Source organism: Gigantopelta aegis, chromosome 11 (assembly GCF_016097555.1).
Source record: "Gigantopelta aegis isolate Gae_Host chromosome 11, Gae_host_genome, whole genome shotgun sequence".
NCBI classification, from domain to species: domain Eukaryota; kingdom Metazoa; phylum Mollusca; class Gastropoda; order Neomphalida; family Peltospiridae; genus Gigantopelta; species Gigantopelta aegis.
Genome location: NC_054709.1, coordinates 26,677,277 through 26,691,386, shown reverse-complemented (window position 1 = coordinate 26,691,386; position 14,110 = coordinate 26,677,277). Strand labels below are relative to the sequence as shown.

Genomic DNA, 14,110 nt, shown 5'->3' with positions numbered 1-14,110 from the left:
ACCGGTCTTAATGCTAGTGGGTACTAAACGGAGAATAACTGGTTACTGCAGCTTTACACAGCGAACTTCTGTCGCGCGGCGTTGGCCATTCAATTTGAATAAAATTAGCTCTACTGGTCTACCAGTGGACTCCCATGTCCAGGTGACATTTTATTTATAAATAACAATTTAAATATCGACCAATTACACTTCGCCTTTTATGGCGTTATTCGGAAGCATATAAATCCTAAAAATATCGGGCGAGACTATTTCAACATTAAAAAACCGGGGGAAACGTGCAGTAATAAACTCTAGATTGTATACTAATATAAACAGATTGTATGGCTATACCATCACGGTTTTTTTGTCGTCTTGAAAAGAATTTTATATAAAATTTTATATTGAAATTAGTTTCCGGCATACTTCGTAATTCACCAAATCATTTCGTATACCCTCGGCATAATCCCGAATGTTTCCAAATTATTTTCAAATCACTGGCATGATTTTGCAAGTAAGGTTTCGATTGGTCGAATGAAAGGTCAACTGGACATGAGCTCCAACAGGATGCTGTTAGATCCACAGGTAATAGTAATTATCCAGTGGAGCTAATTTTAATTAGATTGTTGGCCATTCGACTTGAACAGGAGGATGCCGGCCACAGATCATGGTTATTTTCCCTTTTCGTTGAGCAATATCCGGAAATATGTCCACGCAAGTAGTTTCCTGTTTGACTGTGATTATTTCATGGCAGACAGCTTTGAAGTGGCAGCTATTAGACTGAAGTTGACATGGGAGAGCTTTTAAAACACGTGTAACTTGTTGGCATTGAAGAATTTGTTTTGGTAACTCTGGTCCATGCAAAAGTAGTGTGTTTTGTGTAAAATAGGTGTACTCCGGCCAGGTTTAGTGGGTGTGTTTGTTTGAACCAATATCCTGGGAGAAAGAGCCGGACAACAGGGATTGTTGGGTTTTGGGGCGCGGGGGGGGGGGGGGGGGGGGGGGGGGTGTTAATCCTGTATTTCAACAAAAATGGTCAGAAAATAATTTTTATTCCAGGTTTTCCAGGCAAATTTGAGTACCATCAACCTTGCAAGGCTGGGAGTATGACGTCATACAAGATACATGATGTCATTCTTCACAAGGCACAGGCTACCTTTTGTCACATTGCTACCGTGTGTCACATTCAAAAACTTGTAAATTCTAATTCATAAATAAATAAATATGTTTTATATGTTTATTGTGACATACAATTTGATTTGTATATATTACACCGAAACGAATAATTCAAAGCGTATGTTATGGAAAATACAGTCTGAAATGTTCCTGTCCAGTCAGGCATATGAGACAAGACCTATAGTTTTGGTCAGTTAACGAAAATATAGAAATGTATCACTATATTTTGTCAATGTATATAGATACTGCACGATGAATGAAATATATATAATAATAATTGTATCATATAAAATAAAATATTATAATGGACATATACTTATTCGAGGTAATTATATATATATATACTCTTCAAAAGAAGAAACGCAAAACCACATTGTCGTAACATTTGGAGAATTGATTTAATTATTGAATGGTGAGTCCGATAATTACCAAATGTTGCAGGATTGTTTACAATTCACTCTAGTCCATTGTGAGTAAGTGATAGGACACACCACCAAGGTCAAGGTCATCTGGAGTCAATACCGGGTGTGGCCTCCGCGTGTGTTGACAACTGCCTGGCACCGCCTGCCCATTGAAGCAACCAGAGTACGGATGACGTCCCGGGGGATGGTGGCCCACTCGGCCTGCAAGGCTGCTGCCAGCTCGGGCAGGGTCTGGGGCTGTGGTTGTCGCTGTCGGAGGCGTCGGTCCAACTCGTCCCATAGATGCTCAATTGGGTTCAAATCCGGTGATATCGATGGCCAAGGAAGGACATTAATGTTGTTGTTCTGTAGGAAAGCCGTTGTGAGACGTGCTGTGTGAGGCCTGGCGTTGTCATGTTGGAACACTGCGTTGGCGTTGGCCATAACTGGAACGATGTGTGGCCGGAGGATCTGGTCAGTGTAGCCCTGTGCATTCAGGTTGCCCTGCACGTGGACCAGGTCAGTTCTGCCAGTGTGTGAGATGGCTGCCCACACCATGACACTACCCCCGCCGAATCTGTCCACTTCCTGCACGCAGTTTGCCGCATAACGTTCACCACGACGCCTATACACGCGACATCTTCCATCATGACGTCGGAGCAGAAATCGGGACTCGTCACTGAACCACACCTGTCTCCATCGCAGTTGAGGCCATTGTCGATGAATCTGGCACCACTGCAGTCGGAGTCGACGGTGTTGTGGTGTTAAGATGACACCTCGAACTGGACGTCTGGCACGAATTCCTACCTCACGTAGGCGGTTCCGTACGGTCTGGTCGGATATCCTGCGCAAACCTGGTATTGCTGCGGCTGTGGAGGTGGCAGTAGTCAATCGTTCCCGAAGGTGGCGTACCCGGATGTAGCGGTCCTGCCCGGGGGTAGTGACCCGTGGTCGACCGGATCTAGGGAGGTCACGTGTTGATCCATGTTGCTGGTAACGGTCCCACAGTCTGGAGATGGTGCTTGGGGCTTCTGGATTCGCCTGCGTCTAGTCGGCCAATGGCATTGTTTCTCTGCGGTTCACTGAGACGTGGCATGTCCTGGATTGTCAACTGTCGGCCAGATACAGAGGCCAGGCAAGCGAACACCCTGCACTTTTATACTGTCGGTGTTCATGTTGCACGTGCAAACAACGCACGTGCAGTGGTGACATGGTTTGCACGTGGCTGCGTTTTTGCGAATATTCACACTTTGGAACTTTATTGTACAGTAGCTGCGTTTTATCGAATGTAACCGTGGGAATGTGTTTGGGACATGCAATGACCTTATATTCACAAAGCATGAACCGGTAGGAAACATAAAATCGGAGTTATAACCCATTTGTACCCTTTTGCGTTTCTTTTTTTGAAGAGTATATATATATATATATGAAGAGTTCAGGCGCAAAACGCGATATTTCAGAAAAAAATGGGGGTTTTAATTGGCGTATATGGCGTTTTGATAAAAAAAAAAAAAAAAAAAAAAAAAAAAAACCGGGATTTACCCAATACAATTTCATAAGGATCAATCACGTTTTGCGGCAAATCAGCGGGCCTACGATTAGCCCTTACTGATATACAATAATGACTTTTAACTAATCACTAGAAAGAAAATGGTTTATATTGCGTTTTGCGCCTGAACTCTTCATATATATACATACAAAAGTACAAAAGAAACACAGATATTATTTCACTGTTTGAAATGTTTATTCACTCACTTTTCGGAACCTCAACGTAATCACCTCCATAATCGATATCGGGCTCAACCGGAATGACGTCATGGGTGTTAGCATCATTTTCGAAATCACGTGTTTCTTGACTTGAAGGCTTTAGTAAGACTTCTTCTCCTCCAAGGAGAAGACTCCCTTCCTAATAATAATAATAATAATAATAATAATAATAATAATAATAAAATATAACAATAATAATAATAATAATAATAATAATAATAATAATAATAATAATAATAATAATAAAATATAACAATAATAATAATAATAATAATAATAATAATAATAATAATAATAATAATATAATAATAATAATAATAATAATAATAATAATAATAATAATAATAATAATAATAATAATAATAATAATAATAATAATAATAATAAATATAACAATAATAATAATAATAATAAAATATAATAATAATAATAATAATAATAATAATAATAATAATAAAAAATAATAATAATAATAATAATAATAATAATAATAATAATAAAATATAACAATAATAATAATAATAATAAAAAATATAACAATAATAATAATAATAATAATAATAATAATAATAATAATAAAATAATAATAATAAAATAATAATAATAATAATAATAATAAAATATAACAATAATAATAATAATAATAAAATATAACAATAATAATAATAATAATAAAATATAACAATAATAATAATAATAATAATAATAATAATAATAATAATAAAATAATAATAATAAAAATAATAATAATAATAATAATAAAATAATAATAATAATAATAATAATAATAATAATAATATGCTCAGATCGCATCCTGGTTAGTCTCGCAATTTGCGGGCAATTCGGTGCCACAGGTTCGAGTCCCAGCAACGGCATGGGACAATTTGTGAGGCCAGAAAGGATTTAATTATCCCCTGCGCCAGTGCGTTGATATCTATGTATGTAACAGTCAACCTCGACATACATACAGTATATAGATATTCATACATCAGTACATACATACATACATACATAAATACATACATACATACATACATACATACATACATACATACATACATACATACATACATACATACATACTACTGAAATGTGGAGTAGTCATCGACTTTTATATTTTTATATTACTATTATTGTTTGTCAAATTGTGTGCAATCTCCTTCTTTTACAGAATGACTGATTCGTTAAAACGGCATTTTAATAAAGTTTTGTTATTTGCAATTAATATTCATGTGTTTGTGTGTATATATATCATTGTGTAGAACGGAAATGTACATTGTTTTGACTAAATGACTAGCTGCGATTTTCTGTATCGCTAACTGCATTATTAACTACGACCTATGCAGTAGACTAGTTAATAATGAAATTAACGATACAGAAATTCACTTCCTCGCCTAACGATAAGGTTTCTATTGTCTGCATCGATAATAAAGACGGTTTCGTGAGCAAACATGCACATATTTTTAAGTGGAATAAACACAGGTAAACAAATCGTTATTGGTGAAAATACGTAAACGAATCGGAACAGCGAGTCCAGTGTCATTGTCAGACAAGGTCTAACGGACATGGTGTAACAAACACAATTTCATAATGTAATTTATGTAATTTAATAGTTACGATCGACTATCTATCTGTAATTATTAATATTGTGCACCATTAAGCATTTCATAGTGTGTACACACACACACACACACACACACACACACACACACACAAATACACACACACACACACACACACACACATAATGTGTGCCTGCGCCCCTCCCCACCTTCCTACGCCACTGGTATATGTACATAGATAAAACCTTTTTTTAAATGTGCGTGTTCGTCTGGGTTATGTTTTTGGTTGTGCGTATGTACTGGTGTGTGGGCTTGTTTTGTAGGTTATTGTTTATTTGGGGGCAGATTTGTCGTTACTTGGGGGGAGGTAAAATTGTTGAGGGGGTTTTATTTTTAAAATATTAGAGTTCTTGTTTTGCCTGCCACTTACGTTTATAATCATGTATAGAATAATGTCTTCATTTTAACCTTAAATAATCGGCATGCAAGACTAACATAAATATGTTTACACAGATATTTTGATGTAAACAAAACAAGTACTGTTACTATAGGTAGATGTTTTTAGGTTAAATTATATATTTAGCTGCAAAATTTACACTTTATAGTGCAATGTATATAGGCCTAATTGATTTGCAATAAACGAAATATTTAGTCAAACAGGCGCGAGTGCAGAAAATTGTGTAGAGGAAGTCTAGACTGACTAGTGGTGTTTTTAGGGGAGGGGTCGGTTATGCGTCCCTGGAAATACATTGAACCCCCCCCCCCCCCCCCCCCCGCCAAAAAAAAAAAAAACAACATAATATAGCACGTGGAGAAGGGGACTGTTCTGATCGGAATATTACATATAGTCCGTCCCATCCTCCTACAAAAATGTTTTGTTGTTTTTGTAAATAATTTAAGTTTGGTTTGACGTAAAAATAAAAATAAAAGTGTTTTGGAAATAACAAAAATATACTATTTCTGTGTGTAATTTAGAAAACAAGCGGCTCATAAATAAATAACTTGTAAATTTCATAGCATGAAAAAATGCGTCCCCCGTGGGACGCACTATAAACATATTTCTCTTATCTATTACAACTGTGTTACTGTCACACACAATTCATTAAAACTGCAGGTGTGTTTGTATGTTTAAATGAAATTATGATAATTAATGCGAGGCGAGATTGCAGCTTTGGGGGAAAAAATTCCAAGCAACTGACCAAAACAATCAGGGTGGGTGACAGCTTGCTAGATTAATCTCCTATATTTAACACATGGTCAGTTATAACAAAACGCAATTTCATCAACTTAATTTTTACCTGTATCATTCTTTCTTTTTAATGCATAGGTGGGGACATTTATGATGCCAGGGACTGGCATGCATAAATCTCAGTTGAAGATTCACAAACAACTGTGGTCATCAGCTATATTTGCTGTAACCGAAAAGCGCCGGAAGTGGTTAGTGGTTAGGGGACGTAACTATGTCTATTTTTTATCGCAAATTTCTAATAGAGGCTATATATTTTATTATTTAGATTATCCATTTAGATTATTAATTTCCGTACATCCGAAGTGTTTTTCATTGTTTAAAACGCACGTGCGTCTGAGAAATATATGTTATGGAGACGAGGTCTGGTCTATTTGTAAGGATATTTCAACATTTCAACGACACAGGCTTTTGTTGAACTTTATTGTAACTTTATCCAAATGCGTTACAGGTTTGTAGATTAACCAAACTTGGTGTCCATTTTCACTGATTGAAACTACACTCTGTGACTTTAAGAAAAAAGAAGAAAAAGAAAAGTAACACCAAAACAACAACCACCGAAAACCAAACAACCTTTAAACACTCATGGGCGGATCCAGGAAATATTTTTAGGGGGGGACCAAAAAAGAAGGGCACATTGACTCGTCAAAAGGGCACCTTACTACAAGTTTTGATATTTACAATTAATATGAATTCCTACAGTTCTACGTCATAATATACTAGCAATAATGAAGTAAATTGGCGTCACTCGCGTTAGAACCTCAATGGGGCCCCATTGAGACTCAATAACACAGACACATATCTGCAAGCTTGCGCATGTACACGAAAATCTTGATTTCATTTATCTACAATATAATTATTGTTTACTTAAAAAAAAAAAAATTCTACAAACAAAAAGGGCACTTGGACATTTTGAGGGCACTTGAACAATTTTTTGGGGGGACGCGTCCCCCTGGTCCCCCCCCTTGGATCCGCCCATGACACTAAAACAACACCCTATTCACTTGAAGCTATTAATAAAGTAATGCCAATCGACCGTCCACCGATCCCAAAACGTTTCGGTTTGGGATCGATCCCCGTCAGTGGGCCCATTGGGTTATTTCTCGAACCAGCCAGTGCACCACGACTGGTACATCAAAGACCGTGGCATGTGCTATCCTGTCTATGGGATGGTGCATATAAAAATATCCCTTGCTGCTAATCGAAAAGAGTAGCTCATGAAGTGGCGACAGCATGTTTCCTTCCTCAATATCTGTGTGGACCTTAACCATATGTCCGACGCCATATAACCGTAAATAAAATGTGTTGAGTGCGTCGTTAAATAACACATTTCCTTCCTTCCTTCCTTCCTTCGTGGAAGTCGTGTTGCTAAGATAGTGACGAATCACTGTAATATGTTTTATGTTGACTAAAGTTTGTTTTGCTTAACGACACAACTAGAACACATTGATTTATTAATCATCGGCTATCGGATGTCAAACATTTGGTAATTTTATAGTCTTAGAAATGAAACCCGGTACATTTTTCCATTAGTAGTAAGGGATCTTTTATATGCACCATATCCCACAGACAGGATAGCACATACCACGGTCTTTGATATACCAGTTGTGGTACACTGGCTGGAACGAGAAATAACCCAATGGGCCCACCGATGGGTTGTGATTACTGTCACCATGAATCACTGTTATGTGTTTTCCCGGCCTTGGTGGCGTCGTGGTTAGGCCATCGGTCTACAGGCTGGTAAGTATTGGGTTCGGATCCCAGTCGAGGCATGGGATTTTTAATCCAGATACCGACTCCAAACCCTGAGTGAGTGCTCCGCAAGGCTCAATGGGTAGGTGTAAACCACTTGCACCGACCAGTGATCCATAACTGGTTCAACAAAGGTCATGGTTTGTGCTATCCTGCCTGTGGGAAGCGCAAATAAAAGATCCCTTGCTGCCTGTCGTAAAAAGAGTAGCCTATGTGGCGACAGCGGGTTTCCTCTAAAAAAACAGTGTCAGAATGACCATATGTTTGACGTCCAATAGCCGATGATAACATAAAAAAAAGCAATGTGCTCTAGTGGCGTCGTTAAATAAAACAAACTTTAATTTTTTTTGTTAAGCGTTTTGTGTTGAATGACTGAAAAAGTATTTGACGATATACGGTAATTAGAGATAACTCACCAAGTCTAAGTTGTTGGGGTCTAATTCTCGTTTTCTGACTACAACGGAAGCACCCAGACGTCTGTCAATATACACCGCCGCGTCCTGGTGAAACAAGATGTATTAACAGATCATTCACAGAGAATAGCAAATCAGCATCCTTCAAATAACATTTATCTGACGAGCTGCAGTCTAATGTTAAATGAACACAAATAACAACAACAATAACAATCATGATGACCATCATCATCATCATCATCATCATCACCATCATCATCATAATAATCATCAATATCACCATCATTCTTACCACCATCATCATCATCATGAATATCATCCTTATCATCATAATTATCATCATCATCATCCTTATCATCATCATCATCCTTAACATCATCATCACAGCGATAATAATAATAATAATAATAATAATAATAATAATAATTAAAAAAAAAAACAATGACAGTAATAATAATAATTAACAATAATAATAACAACAACACTAATAAAATATTAATAAGAAAAAGTGTTTTAATATTTCTGTACATTATGCATTATGAGCATATAAAAATCAATAGCCTTTGTTATCTACCAACTTGAAACGTTAAATTGACGTATTTAAACATTGAGGTATCACTGTGTACCTGTATGGAAGAAACGTCATGTTTCACGGTTCCGCGTGACGTCAGTGACGAGGTTTCAATGATAGGAACTTTGCGCAGCTGTAGGTGCACTTCCTGTCCCCGATCTTTCAAGCGCATGTGTAAAGCGAGCGGCATCTGTTCATCCGGTGACCGTTTATGAAGATCGTGATGGAAAACGCCATCTTCTATTCGCTCGATGGTAACACTTCCTGCAATGAAAAAGAAAATATTTAAACGGTCTCTTAATGTCACACAGCACATACCCATAGCAAACGGTTGGATTTGAGTGGTAATGGACATAAGCGTACGAGACGGGGGGTGGGGGTGGGGGGGGGGGTGGGAGGGGGGTGGGGGGGGAATGTCCCTCTAGGACTGGAGCACAGTAATAGTTGTAATCCAGTTGTTATACAAATGCGTAGCGATTCGATTAGAACGCTGTTGAGCCGTTTGACACTAATGTCTCGCTCCAGCCAGCGCTCCACTACTGGTACATCAAAGGCCGTGGTATGTGCTATCCTGTCTATGGGATGGTGCATATAAAAGATCCCTTGCTGCTAATCGAAAAGAGTAGCCCATGAAGTGGCGACAGCGGGTTTCCTTCCTTAATATCTGTGTGGTCATTAACCATGTGTCCGACGCCATATAATTGTAAATAAAATGTGTTTAGTGCGTTGTTAAATAAACCATTTCCTTCCTTCCTTGCGTTTGGCAGTAATGCATTTTTGTATAATTACAAACTTTCCGAATTTATACGATTTACTGTATTCTGATTGGCTGACGTCACTAAAAAACCAAGCGTTATCCTTCCATAAACCTCATAAAAATACGTGATCACGGAAGACCAAGATCGATTGGAACTATTTTTAGCTGGATGGGCGAGAAGCCCAATGACCCAGTTCGGTGATCGTTTTAAAAATAGAACAAGGAAGTGACCTGTTTTCTCGATTAAAAAAATAAGGGAAACTGGATGAGATATTCATGTTATAAATAAATAAAAATTACAATATATTTTTTATTTGTTTTTATTCTGTTAAAAAAACATCCAATAGTATATATACATGTATTCCTACGCTTATTTACAGAACATGGCTGACGGTAAGAACGAAAGAAATTATTTTTGAGTGTTTTAAGGTACACTTCTTGTACTGTTTGTAATTCGCTACGCTACGCGATTTTATACCATTTGTGACTTTTATACATCGATAAATTCCTAAAAAATTAGAAACAATTCGTGCAAAACTCGGCCTGTCTCATCCGAGATCACGTGATAGCAGTTTAACCAATCCAGACGCCTATTACAAAACAGTAATTATAAACTGGAATTATATGTATATATTGGGGATAATTCCTCGTATGCCGTTGTGCAACGGCCTGAGTATAAATAAATTATTGTCTTGCTATACAGGAACCTGAATTGCGATACGTACCACGATATATTATGAAGACCAATTCTTTATCTATAAAGTGCTCTAATTTCTTGTACAGCTTAATAAAATCATACATCAGTCAATCAGGATTCGTTCCAAACAAGTGAAGAAGCTATTGTTTCTTTTTTTCACTCGCTGGTTTTTGATTGAAAATAATTTACGTGTGACTAACGCACATACAAAATATAGATGTAATATACCGGTACGCTAGAAAAATGTCGCGATACGTTTTGTTTAAAATTTATAAATTTTAATGGGGCGGGATTTAGCTCAGTCAGTTGGGCGCTCGCCTGGGGTATTTACGTCGCAGGATCGAACCACCTCGGTGGATCCATTCAACTGATTGGGATTTTTCTCGTTCCAACCAGTGCTCTACAACTGGTCAATGTCCGTGGTATATATTTTCATGTCTGCATTAGGAAAAATGTAGCGGGTTTCCTTTGATGACTACGAGTCAGATTTACCAAAATGTTTGACATTCAATAGCCGATTATTAATCAATGTGCTCTAGTGGTGTCGTTAAACAAAAGTAACTTTTTTCTACGTTTTATTGTCTTGTATCCTGTTTATATTGAGGATAATGCTAGGTGGCGCTCAAGACCGGCCTCGGGGGTTCAGTGGTTACGCCATATGACTTTAAGGCTGGTAGTTACTGGGTTCGCAGCACGGTTCCGGCTCCCACCCAGAGCGAGTTTAACGACTACACATATAAAAGATCCCTTGCTGCCAATCGAAAAGAGTAGCCCATGAAGTGGCAACAGCGTTTTTCCTCTCTCAATATCTGTGTGGTCCTTAACCATATGTCCGACGCCATATAACCGTCAATTAAATGTGTTGAGTGCGTCGTTAAATAAAACATTTCCTTCCTCCATCCAAGCGATACAAATTAAGATCGTTACGTATACAAACGTTACAGAAAGAATACCGAAACCTCTCTACCGGCCTCGGTGGCGCAGTGGTTAAGCTATCGGACTAAACAGCTGGTAGGTACAGGGTTCGCAGCCCGGTACCGGCTCCAACCCAGAGCGAGTTCTCTTAAGATCTCAATGGGTAGGTGTAAGGCCACTAGACCCTTTTTTCTATCACTAACCAACTAACAACTAACAACTAACAACTAACCCACTGTCCTGGACAGACACTGGACAGACACGCCAGATAGCTGAGGTGTGTGCCCAGGACAGCGTGCTTGAACCTTAACTGGAAATAAGCACGATGAACGAAATGAACGAAACCTCTACCCCAAACCGGCTGATTTGATGCTTAGGACAGGAGTGTCGGGTTTCTGCTCGTGTACTCTCACTAACATATAAGCTTAAATAAGTTTGGTTTGTTTAACGACACCACTAGAACACATCGGCAGTTGGGAAAGAAAGAAAGAAAGAAAGAAGTTTTTATTTAACGACACACTCAACACATTTTATTTACGGTTATATGGCGTCAGACATATGGTTAAGGACCACACAGATTTTGAGAGGAAACCCGCTATCGCCACTTCATGGGCTACTCTTTCCGATTAGCAGCAAGGGATCTTTTATTTGCGCTTCCCATAGACAGGATAGCACAAGCCATGGCCTTTGTTGAACCAGTTATGGATCACTGGTCAGTGCAAGTGGTTTGCACCTACCCATTGAGCCATGCAGAGCACTCACTCAGGGTTTGGAGTCGTTATCTGGATTAAAAATCCCATGCCTCGACTTGGATCCGAACCCAGTACCTACCAGCCTGTTGACCGATGGCCTAACCATGACGCCACCGAGGCCGGTCGGCAGTTGGTTGTCAAACATTTGGTAATTTTGACATATAGTCTTAGAGAGGAAACCCGCTACATTTATTTCCCATTAGTATATGCACTATCCCACAGGCAGAATAGAACATACCACGGCCTTTGATATACCAGTCGTGGTGCACTGGCTGGAACGAGAAATAGGGCCCACCGACGGGGTTCGATCCCAAATCGACCGCGCATCAAGCAAGCGCTTTACCACTGGGCTATGTCCCGCGAGTTAATTCGTAGACAATCGATCAAGCTAAACGTCTTTGGCGTGTAATTAGACAAAGAAAACAGTTTGTGGGATTTTTTACATAGTACGTAGCGACCATTTGTTTGTCTGAAAATTTGAAATTGTTAAATGTATGTGCTATCTAACTCTTTTATCACATATATACCGAATTGTGCTAGAGGACACTGGGAGTTAATTCAAACGAAATAATTCCTTACTGATAAACAACAGCAAAGTCAAGTCATCAACATCAAGTAATTATTTACAGTATCTGGGCGGGATTTAGCTCAGTCTGTTGAGTGCTCGCCTGAGATGCTTGCGTCGCAGGATCGAACCACATCAGTGGATCCGTTCAACTGATTGGGTTTTTCTCGTTCCCACCAGTGCACCACAACTGGTCAAAGTCGTGGTATGTGCTTTCCTGTCTGTGGGAAAGTGCATATAAAAGATCCCTTGCTGGATTAGGAAAATGCAGCGGGTTTCCTATGTTGACTATGAGTCAGAATTACCAAATGTGTGTGTGTGTGTGTGTGTGTGTGTGTGTGTGTGTGTGTGTGTGTGTTTGTGTGTGTTCTTTTTTGTGCTTTTTTAAGTTCATCAATAATAATTGTTCTTACACACCCGTTGGTGAGAACACCATGCGTTATTTTTGGGTTGTTTACGCATGTACGTGCGTTAACAATTTCAAGACATACGACTGGTTGCTTCTATGTGATGACCAGGTCACCAAAGCCATACGTTCAATAAAAAAGCAGCACGGTGGAAATCGATTAAACTGTGACGTATAGTTAACCTGGCAATCATGCGTCTGTGACGCGTAATTCAGCTACAATTTGTAAATCTATTTTAGTCGATAAAGATGTTAAAATGTGCTTAAAACCTTATTTTTTAGGATATGTAAGAAGTAGAATAATACATTCGTGTCCGTTAGATACCATTTATCTCACAACTCGTTGTTTGAAAACGTATCAAACTCGCTTTCGCTCGTTAGATACATTTTAAAACAACTCGTTGTGAGATAAATGATATCTAACGGTCACTCATGTATTATTCTCTATATAATAGCTCCGATAGAAAGAAATGTTTTATTTAACGACGCACTCAACACATTGTATTTACGGTTATATGGCGTCAGACATATGGTTAAGGACCACACAGATTTTGAGAGGAAACCCGCTGTCGCCACTACATGGGCTACTCTTTCCGATTAGCAGCAAGGGATCTTTTATTTGTGCTTCCCACAGGCAGGATAGCACAAACCATGACCTTTGTTGAACCAGTTATGGATCACTGGTCGGTGCAAATGGTTTACACCTACCCATTGAGCCTTGCGGAGCACTCACTCAGGGTTTGGAGTCAGTATCTGGATTAAAAATCCCATGCCTCGACTGGGATCCGAACCCAGTACCTACCAGCCTGTAGACCGATGGCCTAACCGCGACGCCACCGAGGCTGGTAGCTCCGATAGTGTAATCGACTAATTGCGATTCATTTCGTATGATGCCGATCATTGTTTAAAATACACGTTCCTTTGATAACTGAAAGTCTGCAGGAAAAAGTAAACTATGTTAAAGATGACGTGTCCCGAATCCCCAGTTACACATTATCTCGCAGTGTTTTAAAACGACAGACCCAGTTTTGACACACCATGGCGTATTGTTTTTATACCACAGCAAGTTACACATTATCTTGCAGTGTTTTAAAACGACAGACCCAGTTTTTACACACCATGGCGTATTGTTTTTATACCACAGCAAGTTACAC

At 38.6% G+C, this 14,110-nt stretch overlaps 1 protein-coding gene across 1 annotated transcript; it reads right to left on the bottom strand.

Moving 5' to 3' along the window:
- Positions 1 to 3,045: 3,045 nt before the first annotated feature.
- LOC121385243 lies at positions 3,046 to 9,042 on the bottom strand. Its single transcript, XM_041515839.1, has 3 exons — positions 8,920 to 9,042; positions 8,297 to 8,380; positions 3,046 to 3,459 (listed from the first exon to the last, which is right to left on the bottom strand). The coding sequence occupies exons 1-3, from the start codon at positions 9,034 to 9,036 to the stop codon at positions 3,301 to 3,303; spliced, it is 360 nt and encodes a 119-aa protein (XP_041371773.1). The 5' UTR covers positions 9,037 to 9,042; the 3' UTR covers positions 3,046 to 3,300.
- Between the last annotated feature and the right edge of the window lie 5,068 nt (positions 9,043 to 14,110).